Source organism: Colias eurytheme, chromosome 3 (assembly GCF_061535395.1).
Source record: "Colias eurytheme isolate Ceu_HAF_F1 chromosome 3, ilColEury1 Martin Lab GWU primary, whole genome shotgun sequence".
In the NCBI taxonomy this organism is placed as follows: domain Eukaryota; kingdom Metazoa; phylum Arthropoda; class Insecta; order Lepidoptera; family Pieridae; genus Colias; species Colias eurytheme.
This window is the reverse complement of record NC_142982.1, coordinates 11,856,140-11,883,877: the sequence shown is the minus strand read 5'-3', so window position 1 is coordinate 11,883,877 and position 27,738 is coordinate 11,856,140. Positions and strand designations below refer to the sequence as shown.

General features: G+C 32.5%; 1 protein-coding gene across 1 annotated transcript in view; it reads right to left on the bottom strand.

The window, feature by feature from the left end:
* LOC149910001 (neuroligin-4, Y-linked-like) overlaps positions 1 to 27,738 on the bottom strand; it is a 59,468-nt gene that overhangs the window by 20,055 nt on the left and 11,675 nt on the right. Inside the window, exon 2 of the mRNA XM_090120104.1 lies at positions 1,093 to 1,686. Coding sequence (XP_089976230.1) covers positions 1,093 to 1,607 — 515 coding nt within the window. The 5' untranslated portion in view covers positions 1,608 to 1,686. The remainder of the gene's footprint in view (positions 1 to 1,092; positions 1,687 to 27,738) is intronic.

Genomic DNA, 27,738 nt, shown 5'->3' with positions numbered 1-27,738 from the left:
TATAGTTGTATATAGTATTTTTACTCAATTCAGTTTTAGTTCAATTGAAGCAAAGGCAATCTTATTATTGCACTATCAAAATCAGAGGCAATAAAGTTGAAATTCTGCGAAATGATCAAATGCTTTTAGTGGCTGGTGAAAGCTTAGCCTGAAACGTTCCCGTTAATCACAATATGGAATCGAAATGCAATAGTTCATACGTTTCTCCTGAATTTAGTTTAAAGCTACTAGTAAAATTAACGTTAAATAAGCAAACAAACATACAACAAGTAAATCAGTTTAATTTGATTTCAACTAACTCTGATATTTAATAACCAGAAAGCAGATAAATTGCATTGCATTTAATGCTGGTTCGCAGGAAGGCGCATGCAATGATTGCCAAAAAAAATGTTTTTAAACGCATTTGTTGTCCGTTTCGCAGAAACAGTTAAATTTGATTCTAAATTGATTAACTCTGATATTCAATAATCATATTCATTACAAGCAGTTAAATTGCATACATTTTTACGATAGTTCCCAGGAAAAGCGCAAAGCCTTTTTTGGCGAATATTATTCGTATATTGTGTTTTACTCTGTAAGCTTTACACATTATCTCGTAAAGGTCTGTTTTCCGGAGTGGAATATCATCTAGATTGATTCAAAGCTGTCCCGTAACCGGATAGTGTTTTGTTAAATGTATTAGGTAATATATCATCCAGGTAGTACTAGATCGATCAACCTAATAATAGCAATGTTAGAGCCGTTTTACAGCTTCTGGATATGTTATATTTAGCTTATCTATCAGATAAATGGCAAATAATGTATGAAAATATATGTCAAAAGGTATTAAATGAATCAGAGTCAATAAAAGCAATTAAATATATAATATTAAAAGCTTCACATTCAGTCATGTTCTAATAAAATTGTACTTATGGCAATTTACTTCTAAAAGTATCGAACAAATCGGGAATAATATCAGTAATAGGAGAAACCAGGCCGGTTAAGCTGTTAAAACTTCAGAGCATACAGAGATTTAATTATTACATCATCATAAAAATATAATATATCGGATACATAAAAGATTTTATTATAAAAAATAAAAAAAAATCTTACCTATTAGATCCCACAGGAGGAGTAGCGTAAGGTACGCCTAGGAACACTTCTAGCGGACTCAGAAATCTATGTTCGTCCATTGCCAACACGATGCCCTGTAGCTTCCCATACTTCGTTTGAACTATCCTACTGCTAATCTTAAATTTAACCTTCGTCTTTGGTATAGGATTAGATGGATTCAAGTAATATCGCTTATAGTCCCCGTAATTGCTATACGAATTCTCGTGTCCATAGAATTTGAGGAAATCTTCACTATTATAATATGGGTTATCGAAATTGACTTTAAAACTCTCCGTGTCCTGATCATAGTCTTCGTTCGGTGCGTCGTTCTGTTCGTCGCTATGACGGTTCATGTTTGTTGTGTTCGAGTTGACTGATTGGATAAGAAATAGAAGAATGAGGTAATACGAATTGAGTATAGCTTTAGTTTTTCGTTTGGCGCGCGTTCTACAATCATACTGACGCATTGCATCGGCCTCACTCCGCGCTATATGGAAGCAACGGGGTGGAAACATATTTCGTCATGTTTTTATTTTTATTTTTGATTTACCGCTACAATGGTCATCGATTCGATTCAGCTCGCCTTCTCGCCATCTGGAATAAATGCAATATGTTCAGTGTTATTGGTTTGTGTACGCTATAGCTATATTACTTTTGCACATAGAAATCTAAATAACAAGACACTAGAAGTCGTAAGCGTGCGTGACCTTGTCGCCACTTAGGTGATTTTCACATCACCAGTGCATTCGTCACTGTTCAGTTGCTCTGGAGACGTATGAGTGTATACATGGTGTGTTTCAGCAATTCCCATTGCGGAAATTCTTCCACAAGTTGTAATTATACTTATAAAGGAATAATATTTCATCGGAAAATATTTTTTTTTAGAAATAATGCCGTTTTTCCTTAAAATTATAGAATATTTACAAGTATTACGAGTGTCACCATAGTAATCGAAATAACAATGAATGACACAGTCGACCATTCTTATTATCACGTTTGTTCGTATTGGAGCAAAAAGTCTCATATACTTAGGGATGTTATTCTAAAATAAACCGTAAATTCGTGCGTTAGGATACATATTCAAAAGCTTAATTTAATAGTTAAGTTAGTTTTCACTAAAATCAAGCTGTCCAATAAAAGGCATAGTTTACTTGTGTGTACTGTTTAGCTTTCGGTTTGAATGTGTTGATTTTGGCGACAGCGGTTTTCATACGAATTATGACATTATAGCACTTCTATGTGTCTTGTTATTTAGATTTCTATGCTTTTGCACTAGGAGAATTTTGAATGTATTTATTAGTATTAAATAGTGCTCTTTCGAACTAATTTCTTAGGTTTGTTTTAGCCGAAAAAGTAGAACGATTTTAATATAATGTCATATTCGAACTGATTTAACTAGAGTTGAATTGCATACATATTTAGAAAGAACCAGAAATTATAATAAAAAAATAATTTCAGGTTTATGCCAAAACTAAACAAAGTTCCACAATAAAGACCAATGTTGCAAACATTGCTGGATGTAATAAAATTATCAAAACATGAATAAAAGTGAAACCACTACTGCAAATTTAAACTGAAAACATTAGCCTAAATTGTTGTCGCAATTTCTATGGCCATCTATGCATGTTACATAAATATCGTTTTATAACAAATCCCGTATACCTTCGATGAAATACATTTTTAGATAACCTTTTCAATCTAACGAGCCCAGCCTAAAGTGGGATCACAATGAAAGGATTTCAAGATCTATCAGATTCAAGCCCTTAAAAAGGTAAATTCGACGTTTGATAACAATGAAATGCTAACAATAGTCTATATTTTATACCCTTAATATTTTACGACCTGTTGAACATATTTTGCAAAAATTACGATCAAATCTTTACATGGGATTAAAAGTTTTCTACTCAAATGGGCTTTGATATAACATGATGTAAATAAGACTTTATTAAAAGCTCTCAAAACCGTATTTAATAGATTAATGTGTAGGTAGTTTGAGTTTGATAGCTTGCCTTTTAATAATAATCCGAATTTATATTGTACTAGCTATCAGCCCGCGGCTTCACCCGCTTTGTCTAAAACCTAATAAATTATACACTAAAACCTTCCTCTTGAATCACTCTATATATTAAAAAAACCACAAAATCCGATGCGTAGTTTTAAAGATTTAACTTTTAAGCATACAAAGGGACATAGGGGACAGAGAAAGCGACTTTGTTTTATACTATGTAGTGACTTCGATAAATAAACCTCTACGAATCAAATCTGACGATTCTTTAAGTACTATATAAATGCAAGCATTAAAATACTCTTTGAAAAGTAAACACTGAATAAATACCGGGATAAAAATTTCACTAACAGCTACGTGCGGTGTCATTCATTAACATCACTTGGGAATGCTTTAATCCGGGATAAAAAGTAGCCTGCGCTAATCCAGGGTAAAACCTATCTTCGTACCAAATCCTTTGTGACACACACAGTTTAAAGTATTAGTTTGTGTTCAATAAAAGGATGATAATAGGACCGTTTAACCACTTTTAAAAATGTTTGTGTAGGTACTACCTGCTTCGGCAGGCTTTATTCTGCCCTGCCCCTTTTACGTTTTTATCTCCATAATAGTTACTTTCGTTTTGCTTTGACAAAAATGTTAAAAACAATCATCTGAATTGGTCGAGCCGATTTCACGATTTACGCTTAGCAACACGTGACGTATTGATCACTTTACAACGCTTACTAAAATACATAGGTACCTATTACTACTAGCCTAAAATGAAACACAAGACAATAATATGATAAAATAACTTTTTAGGGTTCCGTACCGAAACGGTAAAACGGGACCTCGTTGTGCGTTGTCGTTGTCTGTCTGTAGGCTGTACCTCATAAACCGTGATAGCTAGAAAGCTGAAATCTTCACAAATGAAAATCGTGCGCGAGTCCGACTCGCAATTAGCCGGTTTTTTCTTTCTATAACTATAAGAATCGCATGGATTTCTTTAAGCCCTGAACAACATATTGATTATTGGGTATAGAACCTACCCATATTCCATACAAGCCAACAAAAGGGAAATACCATAAAACTTTATCCGTATTTATATCTGTACATCACCGTTTTTATTTTAACGACTGAAATAGAGTGTACTTTAGAAGCGTGTTAAAAGCGTCATGAATTTTCGACCCAATTTTTAGAGAGCACTATGAAACGTTTAAATACAGGGATACGTTTAGCAACAATTTGCTGTTTAATAGTCAGATTGAAATGCCAGTTTTTATATGCGTGTTTTTATCGATTTATTTAAATCTAATATAATCTATACTAACATTGTTAAGCCGAAGAGTTTGTTTGTTTGAACGCGCTAATCTCGGGAACTACTGGTCCGATTTGAAACATTATTTCGGTGTTAGATAGCCCATTTATCGAAGAAGGCTATAGGCTATATATCATCACGCTAAGACTAACAGGAGCGGAGCAGTGCGGGTAAAACCGCGTGGCACAGCTAGTATGAGATAAATTAAATTTATTACTATGCGAGAGGCATAAAAGTTTCATCTCTAGTAAGTCATTTGATCCCGTGAAGAAAAATGATATATTTTTCGTACGATGAAAATTATTGAGTTTATCAAGTAAATTTAACTAATAGTTATAATTATGTATCTGTTAAGAAACCCGAAATCACTTATTATTTGAGTATAAATAACAATAACTGATCTTATATTTTCTTGTGTTTGATTTTACATGTATAAGAATACATCACGGGGAGACGCTCGCTATAAAATGTGCAAAACGTCGTCGGGTTATGAATATAACGAACTAGCTGCTGTTTTACCGTAGTGCTCCACTCCTGTTGGTCTTAGCGTGATGATATATAGCCTATAACCTTCCTCGATAAATGGCCTATCTAACACCGAAAGAATTTTTCAAATCGGACCAGTAGTTCCTGAGATTAGCGCGTCCAAACAAACAAACTCATCAGCTTTATTAATAGTAGTATAGTATAGATTAATCAAGTTTAAAATCCGTTAAAAAGCCGTCGACCTATATTTAACCTGGCCCTCCAACTATCCAGTATGAAATAGTTTCGAACTAGCGAACAAGTATACGTTAAAATGTACACTATGTTTGAAAACTCCGTAAACGCTTTCGAAATTTCCCTGCGCGTTTGACTTTGTTCCTCAATAGAATACCTTTTCATTCAATAAAGAATTTCGTTGGCATACAATGCAGCCCCCCTAGTCAAGTGGCTTTCTATTAGCGTAGCGTTCAATAGAATAGACTACGAATGTATGAGATTGACGTAAGCTTTAGATAAACGTATCTACAGCTTACGTCAATCTCATACATTCGTAGTCTATTCTATTGAACGCTACGCTAACAGAAAGCCACTTGACTATGGGGGCAGGCCTTTCTTTTACCGTCATACTTCATAGCAGTAGCTTTCATGTTAGTAGAAATGAGGGTATTTATGAGTTGTAAGCAATGTTTAGATCAATATTATTTTGTGTGATTGAATCTCCTTGAATCGACTCAACGAGATGTTTTAATACAGTTTTATAAAATGTCTATTGATCTATTAATAATTTATTTATTTAGGCAAGAAAAACTATAAACGTATTTAACGTAACGAAAATTATCGAGTTTAAGGTCTTCAATTTATCAATATTAAATTTTTAACCCATTGAGCGGCCCGATCGGGCCGAGAAAATAATCAATTTCCAAAAATCATCTTAGTTTTTGGTACATACGGTTCGTTTATTTTTATTTAATTGTAAAAGATACATGGATATGTTAGGATGTCATACAAAAATATCATGTGACTGTAGATTTATAAAAGAAAATGTGTGCGTGTAGGTACTAGTGTACACACGTAAGAAGTGAAACTTCTTTATGACCTTATTTTTCAAAAAATAATTTACTATATGCAACTACAGAAATGTCAAATCACGCGTGGTAGGGATAAGAAAAAGATGGCGCGTAACGGAAAAATGTCATGCGTAACGAAAAAATGTAACACTAAATTTTTTACAACCCCGATAAAGAAGTTTCACTTAAAATTTTTCATATGTATATCAAACAAAACACTTATAAAACGATACAAAATATTGTACACAATATGATCCAGATTAAAACAATTTATCATTAAGTGTAATTACAGATTATAATATTAATTAATTTGCAGAATATATTGTAATCAATTTATCACGCTGCGGTATCTATTCAATTCATCAAAGATTCATCATTATATTATTGGAGATGAATTATAATTTGAGTAAGTAAATATGCAAATTACTTGGAAGATAATAGAGAACTTGTAATCTATGGATCTCAACTGTATAATGTACATACTCATAAATTTATTAGTTAACTAACATACATATATATAGTATGCAGCTATATAGTAGGTATGTATGTAGTACTTACTAGCTGTGCGACGCGGTTTTAACCGCTCCTATTGGTCTTAGCGTGATGATATTATATACCTTATATACCCTTCCTTTAGTCAAAGGGGAGATCGAAATCATTATTTTTAAAACAATACAACATCTCTATGGTTAGTTAGATACTTTATGTATAGCGTAAATTAAACTGCCACTTGCTAAACACAACAAAAAATATGTTAATTATTCATTATCATTAATAATCTTCCATTGTTTTGGGAATGTTTGATAAAATAACGTGCAAGTCTTCATAACATTCTAATTTAGAAGAAAAATCACTTAAGTCATATCCAAAACAATAATTTAATACGCAAATAGATTAAATGCCTTTGAAAGCTAGAACACTATAAATAGCTACATATTTCATCATATTTCTTTTCATTTTACGCCAAGCTTTCTGTATAATGAATAGTAAATTCTCGCCATATACTGAATTGTTCAGAAAATTGTCTATCCGTCTCGCTCTAACCAAAGAGAAAAGAAAGAGCAATATGCGAGGTTAAACACGCAATAATATGAAACAGGAAATTCCATTTGTCCTCTGTAACCTAACAGCTGTTTTTTCCGATCTTTATGTATGAGAAAATCTTGGAGTGAATACATTGCTGGGGGTGTAAGGAATCTCGACGATGGTACGTATGAAGTATGGTATGTAGTGAGCAATGTATGATCGAATTAAATCTCTAGTTATTGATCCGTATGCACATTACGTTATCCATATTAATGAGTTCTCTACAGTTATCATGGAGCTTCTATTGAAATTAAATTATAATATTTCTTTCGTTTTCCGAGTAGACGAATATTTTTCTAGAAATTATGTGTAATGAATGTGTTAGTTTTTAACACGGTGAATTATGAGACAGTTACATCATATCTTTAAAAATATCTTCAGTGAAGGTTTTAAATCATTATTCAATAATCTGTATTTCGCTTTTCTAGGTACTTATAGAGAACGCTGCCGAGTGATTAGAATTGTAATCATATCAATATTATTATGTGTAAATATGTATTATACGCATTAGGGGTTATTTATTTACTTATTTAACATAACATAATATTAATTCTTAGATGATATAATTTACATTGATGCAATCATAAACTCATTCAAGCGGTTCCGCCAATAATATGCGAGAATGTGTAGCAAGGTTTGTAAATCACTACATAGTATAAAATAAAGTCGCTTTTTCTGTCCCTATATCCCTTTGTATGCTAAAAAAACTACGCAACGGATTTTGATGCGGTTTTTTTAATAGATAGAAATGATTCAAGAGGAAGGTTTTAGGATATCATTTATTAGGTATTAGACAAAGCGGGCGAAGCCGCGGGGGGTAAGCTAGTATCCAATAGTAGATATCGTTTCAAACGCTTTAAGCTTCAAACTTCAAACTATTCATACTCAAACTCAAACATTTATTTATTCAATTAGACTTCTTCGAGAAGCACATTTACCACCCATTCGGAAAGCAGTATCTATGGAGAAGAACCGGCAAGAAACTCCATAGTTGCTCTTTTAAATCATCAAAACTTAATAAAACAACAAAAACTGCACACCATAATGTTCCATACATAACAAGCACTGTATAACACTCATAACCTAAAACACCCTCCAATTTTTCACCAAACTGACCTCTATCTCATCAATTATGAATCCCTTATCACGCTCCCTAATTAGTATGCATAATACAAGCTATCTTGACAGAATCTATATAGCCTGTACCTCAAATATTTGGGACTAAATGAAGGCAGAGTCGAATCATTTGTCGTAGCATAATGGTAAATTGTTAAAATTAGAAGGTACAATAGTAGGTAATATTATGAACACACATTTTAAAGAAGTTTCGAATCGTAATGAGCTTTTAAAAGTTATCGATAGATACTTTATATAATTTTTATTCCTTTATAAAATCTTCTAAAATGCTAAATTAAAGTTTCATTTAAACAAATGAAGAAATATTTAAAGCAAAATAAAAACTTTTACACATTTGAGTCAAAATTCTATAATAGTTGGACCAAATTTAAATAAATAAATAAATCATTTATTTTTAAAAAATAATTTTACAATTAATCAAAGTGACTCCAGGCTCCTGAGATAGTAAAAACTGTTTTTCAGGAGCCTGTGTCTTCCATTTACAACTACACGGACACGAAGATATCAGCACAGAGTGACAATTAAAAAAAAATTAAAATAATGTAAGAAAATTATTTGTGCCGTTGATATTTTGCTATTTGCTCAAATTATTTCATTCGCTTCTTTGCATTAACTTGTATAGTATATTTTTATACAAACGATAAATCTCGAATAAATAAGTGCTTTAACGACACTCCACACTAACTTTCATATCTTTCGTTTGAGTTTTCCGCCATTTTAAAAGTTATGATGAGGCATCCCGAAGTTTTCAACCTTTCGGAATTTTTCAAGTAATTCTTGGGACAGACCACAAATTGGAGTGTGCGGAAGAAAATATACACAAAACAGATAAATCATATATTATAAGTGTCTGTATGTGACTTAAAAACAGATTGTTTTGAAGTGAATCTTCTTTAAGGCGCGTTGAGGGTAAAATTTCAAGGTCGTGTCATGGCAATACCGTCATATCATAGGATAAGGCGACGATTTTGGTATCTTTGAATCTTGCCAAAGAAGTTTCACTTCTGACACGTGTGCTCAGCTCTTTTATAATTATTTATTTATAATATATCAATTCGTAGAGATTAAGAAGTTAGAATAAAATATAATTTTTATTATCTATAGCGTAAAACTTGCGTATCCAAGAGAAAAGAAACGGTTCATTGCATATTAAAATATAGAAGGTTCTAGACTTCCTTTAATCTTATCTTGAATTGCATTTTTATCGCCTTAAAACTATTTTCAATGGGACAAATGTAGCCCGTACTTTACATTGCAAATTATACTCCTAGAAGAATTCTTAATGAGAATAATTTAATGTAGATGAGTGCAATGAAATGGAAGTATTGTTTCTTTATTTTTGTTGTGAACTAGCTGTGTGGTTTTGCTATATTTTCAATTTAGTTCTTCATAAGGGAGTGTGGTTTTATACGTAGTGTACTTAAAACGGAATATAATGTTGAAATTTAATTTAGAATTAACTATTCTATGATTTACAGAACAACGTACAGATTATGAGTCTAATATTAATTTACCCAAGTTAATGCTATCAAACTTTAAATCTATGAATATCTACTCTATTATAAATAGGTCTCTAACATTCTTGTATCTACTATAATAGTCTAGTCAAAAATGACTCAAATTCTCATTAAAGTTTATTAAAGTACTTTCCTTTCTCAAATGTGTCTACTCTTAATTTTAACACAAGAAATTTTCAGTGACAATATCATTCAGGACATTCAAATAGGATACAGCTAGCCTTTGAAATTCCCTGTATTTACGTTATTAGTATTCGAATGTCGTGTTGCAGAATTTCTATGAAATTCGTGAAACAAAACCCGGTGCCGTAATGTCCTATGACGCATCTATATGTAATAAGCTAATGCTCTTTGCCAAGATTTTGGCAGTGCCACCAAATCAATACTTATTTGAATATAGTTTAATAAGAGCGCGCATTAATTTCTGACAGTCATATTTCTTTTTCCCCCTTCTATAGGCCTTTTGTTGAATTATTTACTTCATCAACCGACTTCAAAAAAGAAGGTGGTTCTATTATACTGTATTTGTTTAGTTTGTTACTTCAACTGTAAATAGGGTTTTGAAGTGAAAACTTCTTTAGCGGCGTTGAGCACTTTTTCTGTAATGGGTATAAAATCTTAAATTCGCGTCAGGACACGTGACCTGATCGACAAAGCGTAAGACGGATACCATTCCAAAATATCAAACATGCTCAACGTTAATAATCAAGTTTTCACTTCTGCCGGCACTCCCGGAGTGCAACCCGTCTTTTTTTTATTATTATTTATTGGTTGCCTTTCGGTTGGCCCCATTAAAATTTTGTTTATTCTGTCAGTTTTCAGGCGCTTTTTTTCAATACTAAATTTGCTTGTAACTTGTAAGCCCATTATGATGGTGGTGGTATCAAAGCACTGATCTTAATGTTTCACTGATCTTCTTAAGGGCTTATAATATGCCTTCTCCGGCTTTACAAGAATACATGTTCAGAAAGGAAGATATGTTAATACATTATACATGAAGGGGAAGTTTGTATAAATCTTACTAATATTATTAAGTTGAAAATTTATGAGGATGTATAAATGTTTGTTCATCTTTCGCAATAGCTACAAAACAGGTTTTGTATTGAATACTTGGAAGCTTTTGAACTAGAATAAAACATAGGCTATCTATAGAAAAACTTGCTTTTTCCATCTCTATAGAACTAAAACCTTTTAAATATATTATTCATGCGTTTGAAGTGAACAAAATGAACAGTCAATAAAAAGCCAACCTTTCAACAGTTTATCAGCAGAGTACAGTAAAAAATCTGAACATTCCAACGTTTACAAATCCCTATTGCCTCGTTCAAGCCAGAACTTACAGGGCACGCCCTTCGGGAAAACACGAAAGTGAAATACGTTGCGTTTATTTTTAATGTAGCTTCGAATTTATTTCCGATGTTTATTTCTCTGGGGCACCGCACGTCCGTCTCTCTCGAGCGCTAAACGACAAATGAGATACAGTTTTGATTTTTGTAAAAATAATGTGACATTTGTATAGAGAAATTCAGGGTTGGTTTTAACGGAAAATATTTATAGCGGAGATTATTACAATCTCGATCATTATCATGTCATTATCACGATCATTTTACTGTTTTCGTATGTTAAATTGTTCGAAAGGACGATTAATTATTGTGTTAATTTAACTAAAGAGAAACTATAGGGGACTGTTCCCTCACTCGCTTGTACCAGTTTTAATCTATTAAATTTCATATAGAAACATAGTATCAGAGTACCTAAAACATATTTACCAACGCTTATTAATCCAAGTTAATCCAAGTTACCTTCTATGTGTGCTTAATTTCATTGTAATTAGTTCAGTAGAATTTGCGTGAAAGAGTAACAAACACATACATACACATCCTCACAAAATTTCGTATTTATAATATTACTAGCGGTCCGCCCCGGCTTCGCCCGTGGTACATATGAAAAATAGATGTTGGCCGATTCTCAGACTTACCCGATATGCACAGAAAATTTCATGAGAATCGGTCCACCCGTTTCGGAGGAGTATGCAGACTAACATTGTGACACGAGAATTTTATATATAAGATTAGTAGGAAATGAATTATAATTGTGAATAAAATAAACTTATTCAACAAGACAAGAAAAATTAATAATTGCGACCGGAATCATACAATTAAAAACGCCATTACAAAGGCTTGTTAGGAAACGTAATTTTCAAAGTGAAATTTACTTAATTACAAGGTCTGGATGGGGTCCAATGGTATTTGGTGTGGAGCCAGACATTCGGATCGCTGTCGTTAACTAACGTCATTAACTCTCCTTTACATCATTACGTAAATTACTTTTGGTTTTATATTAATTTTAATTAATTAATTAATTGATAATTTGGATCATTATTATAAAGCAGCATTTTATTGTATTATGTAATTACTTCTACTTAATCTAATAATTGTTTATTTTTTCCGTTTCTCAATTTATTATCTCGCTTCTCTGCCTTCCCCCGTGGTTGCCTGGCAGAAATCACTGCATAGTGATAAGGCCGCCCTTTGTGCTTTTGTTTATTGTTAATTTATGTATCTGGTTTATTGCACAATAAAGTGTTAAATAAATAAATATAAAGGGTTATAATTGTTAAGCAAATAATGAATGTGTGGCTCCATAACGTTTTGCGTGGTATTTTTCGTTCAATAGTTTTCAGTGTTTGAGCGTATGCATAAATTACAATTAAAGTCTATCTATGATGGATAAAATAACTTTTTCTCTTAGCTTTGCTATTTTCCTGCAAAAATATAAAATGTAAGTATATAATTATTATAATATAAGGATTTGTGTCATTGGAAATTAATGTTTTAGCGACAGCGTAATACGTATAGGTAGTGATATCATTTTTCGATTCTAATTTCATTTCAAAACACAAGAAATGACATGCAAATCGGTTTAGCAGTTTTTGCGTAAAGCAACAGCAAACGCAAACTTCCGATAATACAGTTGGAAAATTGAAAACAAACATTATAATAAAATTTATAACGCGTCAGAACATTCAATTTGTTTCTAGAAAAATCGTACTTTCTCAATAAAGAAAGCAACTTCAACTTACAATATTCCCAAGTTACGATATTAGTTTACAAGTTGAACGGTTGTTCTAAGTTTTTGTACATAACATAAGTATGAAAATTGTTATGAATTTTTGTATTATGATCTATTGCATAAGAACAATATTTCTTAATTAAATACAATACAATACAATACAACATTCTTTATTTAAAACACACGCACACAAAAGAAAAGAAAAACATATAAGATACAACATGTTAAATAGGCGGCCTTATCGCTTGCAAGTGATCTCTGCCAGGCAACCTTTGGATAGGATTAGTTTTATGAAATAGAATGAGACTGGATAAATACTTATTGTAAAAAATAATAATATAGTTATATTATAGTGTAAGTCATAATCTAATAATAATGAACAAATTAAAAAGAATACGCTTAAACCAAGTCCGGAACGAAGTAATTCGCCAGAGAACGAAAGTTACCGACATAGCTCAACGGATTAGCATGCTGAAGTGGCAGTGGGCCGGTCATATGTGCCGCAGAACGGACAACCGCTGGGGCACACCGCACACATGTACTAGAGTGGAGACCGCGGCTCGGCAAACGTAGGGTAGGACGCCCTGCTACAAGGTGGAGTGACGACATCCGCAGGGTTGCTGGGCATAACTGGCGTCAACGAGCGAATGACTGGGCTCAATGGCGTGCCATGACTGAGGCCTATGTCCAGCAGTGGACAAACATAGGCTGTTAATGATGATGATGATGACGCTTAAACTCATGAAATTATTGCATAAACACTCATTCTTAATAAGTATTTAATCTGTACGTTTAAAGTGGATCAAAATCAAGTCTTAAGTCGATTACATAAAGCCATACAAGCGAAGTTAATAAAAGCGTGTTAAAGAGTAAAAACAACTGATTAAGATTTCAAAGTAATAGTTACGTAGTAACTTCTTAGTAATCTGTAGTAATATACGTTATATTATTCCATATAATTATTAATTCTCTGAGAATACAAATTAGTCTAAAATCTGAAACTTCCAAAGTCGTAGGAATGTATTTAATGTGCCACGATTGCATAATGCACACTCTAACTTTAATTTTATGTAAGGTACGTGCATTCAAATTAATGCAAAACGTTGTAAAATTAATAACTGTTAATACAATTTTATTAATTAATTTTTTATTAAATGGTAATGCTAATTGTTACGATTCAAAAGCGCTTTTATACGAAGTCTATCTAGGTATGGAATAAATGTTTGAGTTTATTCATTTTTTTATCTTATAGGTCCTTTCAGTTATTGTGAATTGTGATACCTATCACAATAATATAAATAATATACTTATATTATTAACTTAATAATGATATGTGAAATAATATATACCTATGTGAATCAAGCATATATAAAAAAGTGACAAATATTAGAAAAATTTCAACAAAGTTTTACATTTATGTAATCACAGCTATAGATATAAATTTTGTAACAAACAAAATCAGAAGTGTGGCCCTAGATTATAGCCCCTTAGATTTTAATTTTTCATGGATGGAAATTCGAGCAAGCAAAGCCACAGGCAAAAGGCTAGTTGCATAATTTGTCAAGAACGTTTCTCAATTGAATAAATGTTTAAATTTCACGCTACAGGACCAACGAATAACATTTTTATTTACACAATCATTCGTATGGGTGTTGTGCCAAAATGTGCTAGTAAAAGTTATTGCTGTGAAGAATAAATTCAAGGGTAGCGTGATATTATGCTATTTTTGTATGATAAAAATAACACGAGAACCTTACGTTCTTAATTATAATTTTGCGCGGTCTATCTTATCGATTTGACGAAGATTTCTAGAGATCGAAATCGCGTTCGAATAAATATTTCGACTTGATATGAAATACCTAATTTTCAACTAAAGGCTGAAGAGTTCGTTTGTTTGTTTGAACGCACTAATCTCAGGAACTACTGGTCCCATTGAAAAATTCTTTCAGTGTTATATAACCCATTTATCGAGGAAGGCTATAGGCTATATATCATCACGCTAAGACCAACAGGAGCGGAGTAATGCGGGTGAAACCGCGCGGCACACAGTATTATATAAAAGCTATATAACAATGATCATTCGTCGAATTAGTCCTGGACATTTTAGTTAATACCTACACTCTACATTCCTCTCAAAGGCTGATAGCTACAAATACCTTAAACCTACCTGCCACCTTTGGACGGTTTTCAGGCCAAATGAGAAACGTCTTAGATTTATAACCATTTGGAATCTATTGTTTTCAATTTAATTAAATGTAAGTACGAATAATGGAAGCATTGTACCTTTGTATTGTTCATTGTAGTTAATATTTCAGTATTGTTCAATAGAATAGAAATAGATTTGATTTTTTGGTGACCTTGTGTTTTATTAAGCGCCTATTCACGTAGGCATAGACTATCATAACAAAAATTTATGTCTTCTACCCTATGGCCCTTTTTCGTGTTTTCTTTACTTATAAGAACCTTTCTTGTGTTGCAAAAGCGTTAAAAATAGCCGAATTGGTCGGGCCGTTCAAGACGTTTAGCACCACTATTTAATAATAATTATTTCTCTATCTATAGATCTTACATCACTAGACAACTAATCTAGATAGGCAGAAACTTAAAAAATATATAACATTAACATAAAGTTGCAATAAATCATACTCCCATGTACATAAGCGGTTTTAAAACGAAGCCATAACTCAAAAATATAAATAACAGCCGAGATGTATGCATGAAAACTAAAATTCAAGCTCCAACTCCAAACTGTTGAGCAAAAATTGTATTTGTATGCAAATGGCGGCTTTGCGCTGAGATCGTAACTGCGTTCCGATATTGAATGCGGTATCCGTTTTTGAAAAAAATATTTTCTAAGAAGCAGATTGGAATGGGTTCAATCACCTACTGCTGCTACTAGAGTGGAATATATTATGTTTGATTATGTTGAAGAAGGAATATAAGCATGCATGTCAAACGCGATGTTTTATCATCACTACATAGTATAAAACAAAGTCGCTTTTTCTGTCCCTATTTCCCTATGTCCTTTTGTATGCTTAAATCTTTAAAACTACGCAACGGATTTTGATGCGGTTTTTTTTAAAAGATAGTGATTCAAGAAGAAGGTTTTAGTATATAATTATTAGGTTTTAGACAAAGCGGGCGAAGCCGCGGGCGGTAAGCTAGTTGTAATAATAATATCTATGTAATAATAATATCATACCATACAAGATTCTGGTAGCAGGATGTTATTCCCCGTTAAATTAAATATGGTGCGGTGTACAATGCAATTTTTGTATTACAACGTTAAATTGTATACAGATTAGATCTTGATTAGATCCAATAAACGACGTGTTTGACATTTGACAAAATGTATTTAATACTTGCTTAAAACCGACGAGAAAAATTAGTTTGTTTTCTTTTGTTTCTCAATGAATCAAGAACGATTTGTCTCACTATATTTATTGAAGTATCAAGATCTTATTACCAAGTCGGAAAAAATATATCAATAGATAATTTATTCCTCCCCATAAATTTACTAAGAACGTAACAAAAGAATTTATCCCTACAAAAACATTGGAAAGAATTCCCCGTTTCATATCCGTGAAATACAATTTACCCAGCTCCCAAGTTTACAAGAACAAAAATAAAAGAAAGCACAATAAAGTGAAAAAAAAAATGCAAAGAGAACTAAAACTACAAAGTTGGGAAGTTTCTACGATGAATTTAACTTTACCACTTATTGCCGGTGAATTAAAATTTCAGGGAAAAAGGATAAAGTGGAAGAGTGATGGGTTGTTTTATTCTTTTGGTTAAATATTTAAAGGGACATTATTGCAGAGGCTATTAGGCTAACAGAATAGATGTGGGTTAACTAGAAACGTACCTAACGTAAAACGTATACTAATCACTACATAGTATAAAACAAAGTCGCTTTCTCTGTCCCTATGTCCCTATGTATGCTTAAATCTTTAAAACTACGCAACGGATTTTGATGCGGTTTTTTTAATAGATTCATTATGTATCCAGACTTTAATAATTTAAACAATTTCTTCCAAATTTATTTCATTGCATTGTTTACACAACGCGAACGTCACAACCAAAACGTTTTGTCATCGCCCGAAAATTGAAAGTAAGCTGAAAAAAGCCCCACAATTTGAAACGGTTAAGTGAAACTCGAAAGGGTAACTTGTAGGGTTGTCACTCGATACATTGCCATGTCTCTGTTTTATTTGAAAGAGAGGGATGGAATGTGGATTGAGATTTGAGTTGCATTGGTTTTAGTATATCTGTATACTGTATAGGTTTTTTTTAGATATACTTATAGTAATTAATGGTAGATGAGATTTTATGTTTATTATTTACAAATGGAATTTAAGCACTGTATAAACTATAAAGCTTAATTCACCTAACATCATTGTAAAATAAACAGTTCAATCTAATATTATCAAAATATACTTGGACAGCTCACAAATTAAACGATCTAAGAATATAATATTTTTTTATCAAAAATCGTTTCAATAACCTTTTAAATTTCATATTTTATTGACATCTTTAAATTACGTCTCCAATAACCACATACCTCAAATCGTAGTCCTTATTTTTCCGAATAAATAAATAAATGAAAAATGTGACAACCCTAACAAAAAATACGGAAGTGGGCAATCTATCCCCCGTTACCCCCCAAGGGGCTGCAAATGGCCGGATGGGTCATTGTGATATCATGGGTGATGACACAGTAGATATCTTTGTGATAAGGTTTTATTGTTTAAAGTCACGGAAAAAGATTTACATGCATACTTCGAAATTCTTATGGAAGACTAGATTTCCGCCCGCGGCTTCGCCCGCGTTTCAAAGGAAAACCCGCATAGTTCCCGTTCCCGTGGGATTTCCGGGATAAAACCTATCCTATGTGTTAATCCAAGTTACCCTCTATACGTGAGCTAAATTTCATTGTAATCGGTTCAGTAGTTTTTACGTGAAAGAGTAACAAACATCCATACATCCATACATCCATACATCCTTACAAACTTTCGCCTTTATAATATATATTAGATGGGCAGGATTTTATTTCAGAAACATACATACAAAGTGAATAGGTACCCTGTGTATTAATAACTTTATAAAATTTCTGATTATAGTTTTAACATTTTTTTATTTTTCAGTAGATACAGTAGACATGCTATCAACGAAATGTTTATAAACTATTTTATTGTTACTATCCATACTAATATTATAAATGCGAAAGTAACTCTATCTCTCTGTGTGTTACTCAATCGCGCCTAAACTACTGAACCAATTTTCATGAAATTTGGTATGGAGATATTTTGATACCCGAGAAAGGACATAGGCTACTTTTTATCCCGGGAAAATGACGCGATCCCGGAAATCCCGCGGGAACGGGAACTATGCGGGTTTTTCTTTGGCTGCGCGGGCGAACCTAGTAAAAAATAATTACGTAATCTACAAAACTAGTTGAACATGATTTAGGTATAGGTACTTAGGTAGGTAATTGTATATTATAGGGCATAGGCATATTGATATAGGTACACCGTACAAGTCATTCATAATTAGGTATGAGCTTATCGTAGAACGCGCAAAAATTTTAATTTTCATACCCATACAAACTTCACAACCATTCACAAATGGTTTTAAAACATTCATCAAATTGCGTATTTCAAACAGCTGTGCCAACACAATTTAACGAGACCTTTGACCACATTTAAAAGAAAACAAAGGTCCCTCGAGCCGTCTAAATGAAGATGAACAATAAAAAAGGTAAACGAAGATATACGATTATATAATTAAAGTGCGAGAAGGACGGACGTTGGGCAATTCGCAAAGGGCCCTAGGGACCGATACGTACCTTGGCGCTAATACGTTTTCCAGTTTATGTCAGACCTTGTAATTGTTGCTTGGTTTGGATTAGATTAGATGTGTTTTTGTTGTGGTAATGTTATTTGATGAATGTTAGATAATTGAAAATATATCGCAGTACATTTGTGTAAATCGTGGTATTAAATTACGGCTTGTCGTATCAAACAACAGGGCCATTTTATATTGCAATAGGTCAACGATTAGCCTTCAGTAGTACGGATGAAGTTTCAGTGTAGTTTAAAAATAAAGCGAACATAACCTAACCCACCCCTTATACATGCCAAAAATTCAATTTGTTCATCTCATTATTAGACACACTGTTATGTACATAATATATTTTATGAATATATCGGCTATGCTTAGGTAGGTATAAGGGTATATATTATATTTTCTTTAGTTTTATTTCTACGGTGTTCTATGAGACGTTTTAAACATAAAACCAACAAAGTAGATACAAATCAATTGTTTTCTCGCCTTACTCAAACCTTTACTAAATCGACTTAATGAAAAACGTATCAGAACCTTTCAATTACACCAACAAATCAGAGAGAAAGAATGTATAAAAAAAAAATAATTGAACAAGCGCAAAGAATACCTAACAACGCTGCACTAAGCCGTTATATCCCACGGATTCAACTGAAGTCTAGAACAAATCTAGTATTAACCGTGGCTTTACTGCTCTGCGTCAGCTCAATAAATCTTTGCTATTAAAAAGCTAGAGTACAGATATTGGAAATATGTATTTTATAAGGAGGTATGATTAGATTGTTTGTTTTATTTGTAACGGATAAACACCTAGAAGCGATTTTAAAAATAGTTTCACAAACAATCAAAATTTTAATTATTTTTTTTTATACATTATGTAATTACCATATTTAACTAGTAGATTTATGTGTGTCGTAAAAATTATGAGCCAAACGTTGGCTTTAATCCTCACCCGTGAACGAATTCAGTTACAATCACACAGACACAATATTTTGTACTAACACTGCGACAAAGATCACGCACACAATCGATAAAAAAATGATCAACTTTTTACAGAAGTTTCAAGTGATTTAGAAATAATTAATAATATTAATGTATATTATAATTTATAATGAATACTTTAAAGATCCAATAATTAATATTACCTACATTTTACAACAACTTGCCTATTCTAACAATACCTTTGCAATTATGGCACATATTCTACGGAAACAAAAGATTTAGGCGTATCTCGGCTCTCAAATTGAATTCGAATTCATCGAGCTTGCCAAGTCGTCTAGTAATTTAATAAGCAAATGCTGACTGCGCAATATCCAAAGTAATGCTGAAAATCCATAGTTAGCTTCCAACCTAGAAAATAAAAGAAAAATTACTTTTCATTTAATGTGGTTTGGAACTTTATTTGTAAAGAATTCAAATAAATGTAATGAATTGATTTATCGCTTTTCTTTGAGTTTCTATGATTGACATTAATAAGTTTTCATCTATCAAACGAATTACGAATAAATGGGCTAGAAACTTCATAAATTTATAAATAAAAAATAATTTGGAAAATCCAAAAGTGCACGCCTCATAATTTTTTTTTAATAAATATTTTTAATTATTATTTTTGTTTATTTAATAACAATTAAACCACATCGAATCAGACCCTGAAAAATGAAAGGGTTCTATTCCTGAGCATACTCAAGCGTAAGAGAAAAAAAAAGACTCGATTAGTAAAGTATTTCGGTCGCTATCGTGTTAACAAGAAAAAACCGGCCAAGTGCGAGTCGGGCTCGCGCACAAAGGGTTCCGTAGCAGCAAATATAATAAATTACAGTTAAATCAACCTATCTCAAAAACTATAAGAGATACTTTGATCAAACCAAAAATCGTTGAAAGAGTTAATTAGCATGCATCACCTCTATTTTTTTTAGAATTTTATACCCCGTAGTTATAAAAATAGAGGGGGGGGGACATACTTTTTACGACTTTGAGAGCTGATATCTCAAAAACCGTTCACTTTAAGAAAAATGTTTTTTAGAAAACTTTATATCATTTTAAAAGACCTTTCCATTGATACCCCACACGGGTATGTACATCGAAAAAAAAAATTTCATCCCTCAGTTACATGTATGGGGGGCCCCACCCCCAATTCTTTTTTTTACTATTTAGTGTCATATTTTTGTAGCGGTTCATACAACACATATTCCCATCAAATTTCATCACTGTAGTACTTATAGTTTCCGAGTAAATCGGCTGTGACAGACGGACAGACGGACAGACGGACAGACGGACATGACGAAACTATAAGGGTTCCGTTTTTGCCATTTTGGCTACGGAACCCTAAAAAGGATCCGCACATACAGACACACGGACGTCCAAGACAGAACTTTTTTAAACTGTTTTTTAACTAGTTTAAATAACAAAAATGACATCAAAAATATCATGAACGTTAAAAATAGTGTTTTTTCTTAATATGTGTGTGTATGTATTATCTTACAAGTGCAATGTATGATACATAAAGACATTTTAAGTTTGAAAAATCAGATGTTTTGCGCGAAGCGACAGTAGTACCCACCTCAACGCTTCGCTTATGAGGCGTGCAATAATGCTAAATATAATATACTAGCAATGCCCTGCGGTTTCACCCGCATAGATAGCGATATCGTTACAGTGAAAAGTCTACTATAGGTCGGACTATAGGTTTAATTTTTAATCACATGAAAATCACCTTTACCCCGTCCCGCACTACGGCCTTTTTTTTTTGTTTTAGTGGGGAAATCTTTCATAGATACCCACGGCCTCCGGGGGAGGGGGTTATGTCGGATTCCTACCGACCAAAACCCCACGGAACACAGTCACAAGACGCATATTGGTAGAATTCCTCCGTGACCCCCGCACTACGGCCTGCTCGAACAGTATACCTACTATTTTCTGTAGATTGACACTTTTAAAAATTCGTTATATCTTTTGAATGGAATATCCAATTCTTTTCATTTAAAAAGTATTTTGCTGGTATTGAAACAGTCTATAATAAAACATCATTTAATGGGATAAGGATTAATATATGTGTATGGATAACATGGTTTGATTACTGTCGGCGCTTCTATTTACTTTGAAAACGTAAAAAAGTTGTTGTAGTAACATAACTACTGAAGATGGACATATGGTATCGCGGACTTTCTTGTAGATATTGATCCATTCTATAATACAGTAGAACATTTTTTTGTTCTATCTTCAATAGATTCCGCAGCGCACGCGATGACAGAAGTTTTATTGAGGATTTTTTTACACCTTGGGTTACATTATTGCATTTTTGGTAAGGATCTCTAATTTTTTTGAAAATGCAATATAGCCTATGTTGCTCAGTAAAGATGCAGCTTTCTAATGGTGAAAGAATTTTTGAAATCGGTCCAGTAGTTTTTGCGTGAAAACCATACATACATACATACATACATACTTACAAACTTTTCCTCTTTATAATATTAGTATAGATAGAAATAAAATAAGTTCTATCGCAATTAAATTTTTAGTAGATTGTAAAAGACAAGTTAAGCATAAACCAATATTTACCATTTTTCGTCTGTGTCCTAACAGAATCCTCAAACACGCTAAAAGCTAAACAATCATAAAGCAAAAAGCATCGAACCGTGAAGTTTTTATTGAAGGCCGGGGCAGGGCGTAAAATCAAAGATTTATGGGAAATCCGTGACATATATAAAACACCAACAGGCTTTACGACGACGAATTTTATCGTAAACAAAAATGTTACTGGGCGACTTTTTCTGGCATGTTTTTTGAAGAGAAATATTGTACCTCCATAGGTATAATAAAAGACAAATGTCAAATATCTTACCATAGGTAACTATCCTACTAATACATAAAATTGTACGTTTGATTCAAAAAGATAAGCCAGTTCCACGTAGTAGTAGAATATACTAATAGTTATACTGACTCTGTCTGGGTGCCCTTTCTCGAAAAATCAGCTGCTAGCTAGCTTATAGCCTTCCTCGCTAAATAGTCTATCTATCACTGAAAGAATTTTTCAAAGCAGATCCTGTAAAACCGATAAAATTAGCGTTTCCAACCAAACAAAAAACTCTTCAGCTTTATAATAATGGTATATAGATACCACATAGCTCATAGCACGTAGCACATAGGCTACTTTTACGCAGGCACCACGCCAGTGAAGCCTCGTGCTGGTCAAAAATATACGAACAAGCATTTCGTACACGCTTGAAAGCTCCAGAACCACACATACAATCCAAACATAAAACGTATAGAAATAACCGTTTTGTCATTAAAATATTCGTTTTCAAAACATCCAAACGCATGAAACAATAAGGTACCCTCGTCTACCCATGTCACCGAAGCGGCTCAAATTATTTGCGATTTAATATTCAGGCCACAGGTGCACTTGACATGACTATCTCTTATCATTTTTTTTAATATTAAACGGTGTGATTGACGGCCAGATTTGATTACCTACGTTTTAGAATAAAATTTTGTGGTTATTTTTAAGTGTTAGTTCTGAAGCGGCGGATGAAATCCCAAATTGAGATTGAGCAAAGTTTGTTCAGTAGCTTAAATTACATTACATAACTTAACACGTTTTTTTTATACAATGGAAATTGTACATTACAAAAATTAATGCTTTAGTACTTCTATAAAATATTATTTTGAAAAAAGTATTAACTATGAAGAGCAGAATATATTGTATCATTTAAATTAAAAGAAAATCATCATATTTAGACAGATATATAATGTTTGAACGTAGTAATAAAAATTCCTAAATAAACCAAGACAAATAAACAACATGTTTACCTATTAAAACAACTAAAAAAGTGAGCCATCATCAAATCTCGTTGATTAAAACAACTAATACACAAATAACGCAAATATGTTGTGAAATATGTTCACAAACAATTCCCGAAAAGCCATTAATTTTCAAACTAAACAAAGTTTGTACTCTAGTTAAATTAAACCTTTGATAAACATACGTTCGTGCTATCAATTTATGTCGTCTGTCTGTCTTTTTAGGGTTCCATATGGAAAGGGTAAAACGGGATCCTATTACTGAGATGTCTATCTGTCCGTCTGTCACCAGGCTGTATCTCATGAACCGTGATTGTATTACAACAAATTATTAATTCGTTATTATACAATCGAAAAATAACGCTTAAATTGCAAGTAAATATTACGAATCACAATTTACATAGTTTACCTCGCGAGTTAATAATCTTACAGTTTTTACAATCTTACTGTAACATATTATATAGCGTTATTTATTCTATACGTTGTTTGTTAAAAGCGACGTCTGACAAAGACATTCTCTCAGGGATTGCGCGGCTTGTTATAATAATTGACAATTTTGGCGGAGTATTACGTAAACAGCTGGCTTTCATGTTGGCTTCGATTAAAATATGTGCGTAAAGTATATTATATATACTTATTATATATTGTATTAGCTAGTCGTGTCACATCTGTAAACAAACTCTTGCTACGAAACGTACGTGTACCTATAGTATATAGGTACATACTAGGTAGGTACATATACGAAACGGATAGATTTTTTTACGATTTTTTGTGTTTATTTGGTAGGTCTGAAAATAGGAAGTACATTCGAGACCTCTAAGTGGTACCTATGGGATTAAAATAAAAATAACTTCAAAAGCAAGCAAGCAGCTGAAGTTATTTTTATTTTAAAATCCACTCAAAATATCTATCTATATAATTTCTAAGCACAAAAAGACAAAAAATTAACTACGTAGGTATTTGGTCTTTTTCTTATTTTTATCAAGAAACTTCAAAATAACTATTTCCAATGTCAATCAAAGCATCTCGAATCAAGCTTACAATAAAAAAATCATAATATGTACACAATAATCACATAACAAACAGAAACAACAAAAGAATTGTGTTTCTCTCATCTTCAAAACAAACAAAAAGATAGCCGAAAACCGTTTGAAGTCAAATCCAAGACTCGACGTGTTCCCGCGGTTAACGAAAACCGTTATATGTATATTAAAATTAATATCACAATTTTCAACGTAAACACTCAAATTTAACGACCTTGATGAACAATTGGGAAAGTAACAATATTAAGTAATTGGCGGGGAAATTGATGAAGCCATATTCAGTTAGGATAATTAGGCAAAGTTGGAAGTTAGCTTATAGTTTGAAAGCTATCGAGATGGGAAAATAAATTAATATTGCTAACCATTAATAATACTGTTTTTACTCTATTAAGGGCCGATTTTTCAATGCTTGGATAAAACTTATTCGTCAAATAATGTATAAAACTACTATTTTATAAACGTATTCTAATTGCCCGTATTTGACAGTTTACGTGACATTTTAATATTATCGTGTAATAAGTACTTTATTGGACGGATAAGTTTTAACCAAGCATTGAAAAATCGGCCCTAAAAGAATCCTGATTATAGTTGTCTGTCAATGAAAATCCTATGATATCGATACAGCTGTTAATGAGATTAAATTGATGCATAAATGAATAAGTTAGGTTACAATACAATTTTCTAGCCCTTATTTCATTCACATTTTGTAACGAGATTAAAAAGTATTATTGTTAGTGGTTTAGCCTGTCAGACATCATAATAAGACATAGGTACACATTTTTTACCTATTTACGTTGTTTTTCTTCATGGATTTTTATCAAAATAAAATTTAGTAGGTAATCTATTATCGAACTCACTTCACAAAAAAATACGCGATATTATTTAGATAGATATATAGATAGATAACTCGTTTATTCATAGAACACAAAAAAAATAGGTACATATACATATAGTACATAATATATTTCGAATTGTAACAGAAAGTGTAATTAAAGAATAATCCACCAGATAAAGTACAGAAGATTGGGTAACAAGGAAAATAATATCAGATATTATTTGAATTTTCATAAGAATTTTCCCGGAAAATCATAAGGCCCTTTCTCGCACCTGTTCCACGGAATTTATTATAAGATATTCGACATATGACGCAACTTAACTGTAACTTGGCTATGCTTAAGTAAGCACCGCAAAATGATACAGGGATATAATTATTATAATTACTGATTACTTTTATAATTTAATACAATAAACCTATCTTATGAGCACTATAAGTAAACACTTGATATTAACCTTAAAACAGATATATGGATGTTGACGGACACACGCACATTCACAACCACTTAGTCACACACACACACACACACGCACATAAACTTACAAACCTCTAGATACACACGTAGATAAACATTTACATGCACACAGAAGAACTCACCCCATACATACACACGTACACAGATACCTCATCATCCTACACTGCTACACACACAAACACACTAGCCACAATAACATAAGAATGCCCCATTCGCAAAACAGAGATCCCTGATTTACGCTTAATTCGCAGTTAACACAATCATGTACAAAATGCTATTAAGCGCTTTTCCAATCCGGTAAAAACCGGTTCCAACCGCTTATCATCGGTTCCAGCCAATCAGGTTGTTTGCGTTATTTTTAATTGAAAACAATCATGCCGCTAAAATTGAGGTTTCACTCTAATTGCTCGAAAGCTTACCCTACTATCGTAAGCGATGGAGCAATTTGTATACTGTTTATTATGTTCATTATATATTTTTGAAACGTTTGAAAAATATAACGGTTTGAAATAAATTGTTTGGAAAGGTTTTTGCCTAGTCGACACTTTTAATAATTTTAATCTGAATTTATGTATTGTTTGATTCGTTTTAACATAAATGCTGGATTTGAAATAATTATGTTTTACTGGCTTTTCGCATGCGGCTTCGCCTGCTTTATCTAAAACGTAACAAATCATGTACACTAAAATTTTCCTTAGGGACCACTTTATCAATTGAAAATTGGTTCAAAATCCGTAAGATAGTTTTTAAGATCAAGTAAACACAGGGACAGACTTTATTTTATACCTACTACCTATGTATAGTGATTATAAAGAAAGTTCGAGAAGGCCATAGCATGCTATCTTTTTAGGAAAACCGAATTGGTAATGACATAGAAACCAGCTAGGTCTAGCTCAAGAAGCTTATATATCTAATACACTATAATTGGTGTATAAGATATAAGCTTCTTGGTCTCGCTGTATTTTGTGTAGAGTAAATACCACAGTAAATACCGTGTTTATTTGAAGCACACGAGCGTACAGATTCTAGTTCCCAAATTAGGTTTTGGTTTTCGATAGATTTATAGAAACAGAGCAAATTTTCCTATAGTTACTCCTTTGCTTTGAACTGGGTCACAATACTAAAGGGATATAGGACACTAACATAGTAACAAAGATGATATCTGTAACAGTATGACGTGTGGGGACTCGGGAGTGAGGGTTGAGACCTACTTCTGATCTTTCTTTAAAAACGTACCCTTTCCTTTTGTAATGATAATTTATTATGGAAAATAATAAAGAACTGCTCTTATATAATACTAGCTGTGCTCCGCGGTTTCACCCGTAATATATAGCCAATAACCTTCCTCGATAAATGGGCTATCTTTACACCGAAAGAATTTTTCAAATCGAACCAGTAGTTCCTGAGATTAGCGCGTTCAAACAAACAAACTCTTCAGCTTTATAATATTAGTATAGATTACATTATAAGATAATAATTATAAGCATAGGTAATTACCAAATATAAAGCTTCAATCGTCAAAAACATAGCCTGTGTTTTTTTTTTTTCTGCAAGGTCGTCGTGCGAAACAGGGACGATCTACTAGTTATATATTCAAATGTGGGTGTTAATTACATTCTGAACCCTCAGCTGGCGTGCCCTCTGGCAGACAAAGGGACAAACTTGTCTTGAAGATAATTGAGTTGAGAAATTTTTAGTCCACCAATAATGAATTGAAAAGTGTCTCAATATAATATTATTGTATGTAAAACAAGGTTAATATTCTGATAGGTAACTAATTTAATAATATTGTTTAAATATAGATATAAGACCGTAACAACGGCTGCTAAAGGGTGCACGTAACCCCTAATTAAATTGAACAAGATAATTGGATCCCAAAATAAAATCAACATGTTTCTTACCTCCTATCTATTCTATTGGAATGTTATTTTATTCTTAGTAAAGTTTATGTTTGAAGTAAAATTTCAAGGCTTCATGGCAATACCGCC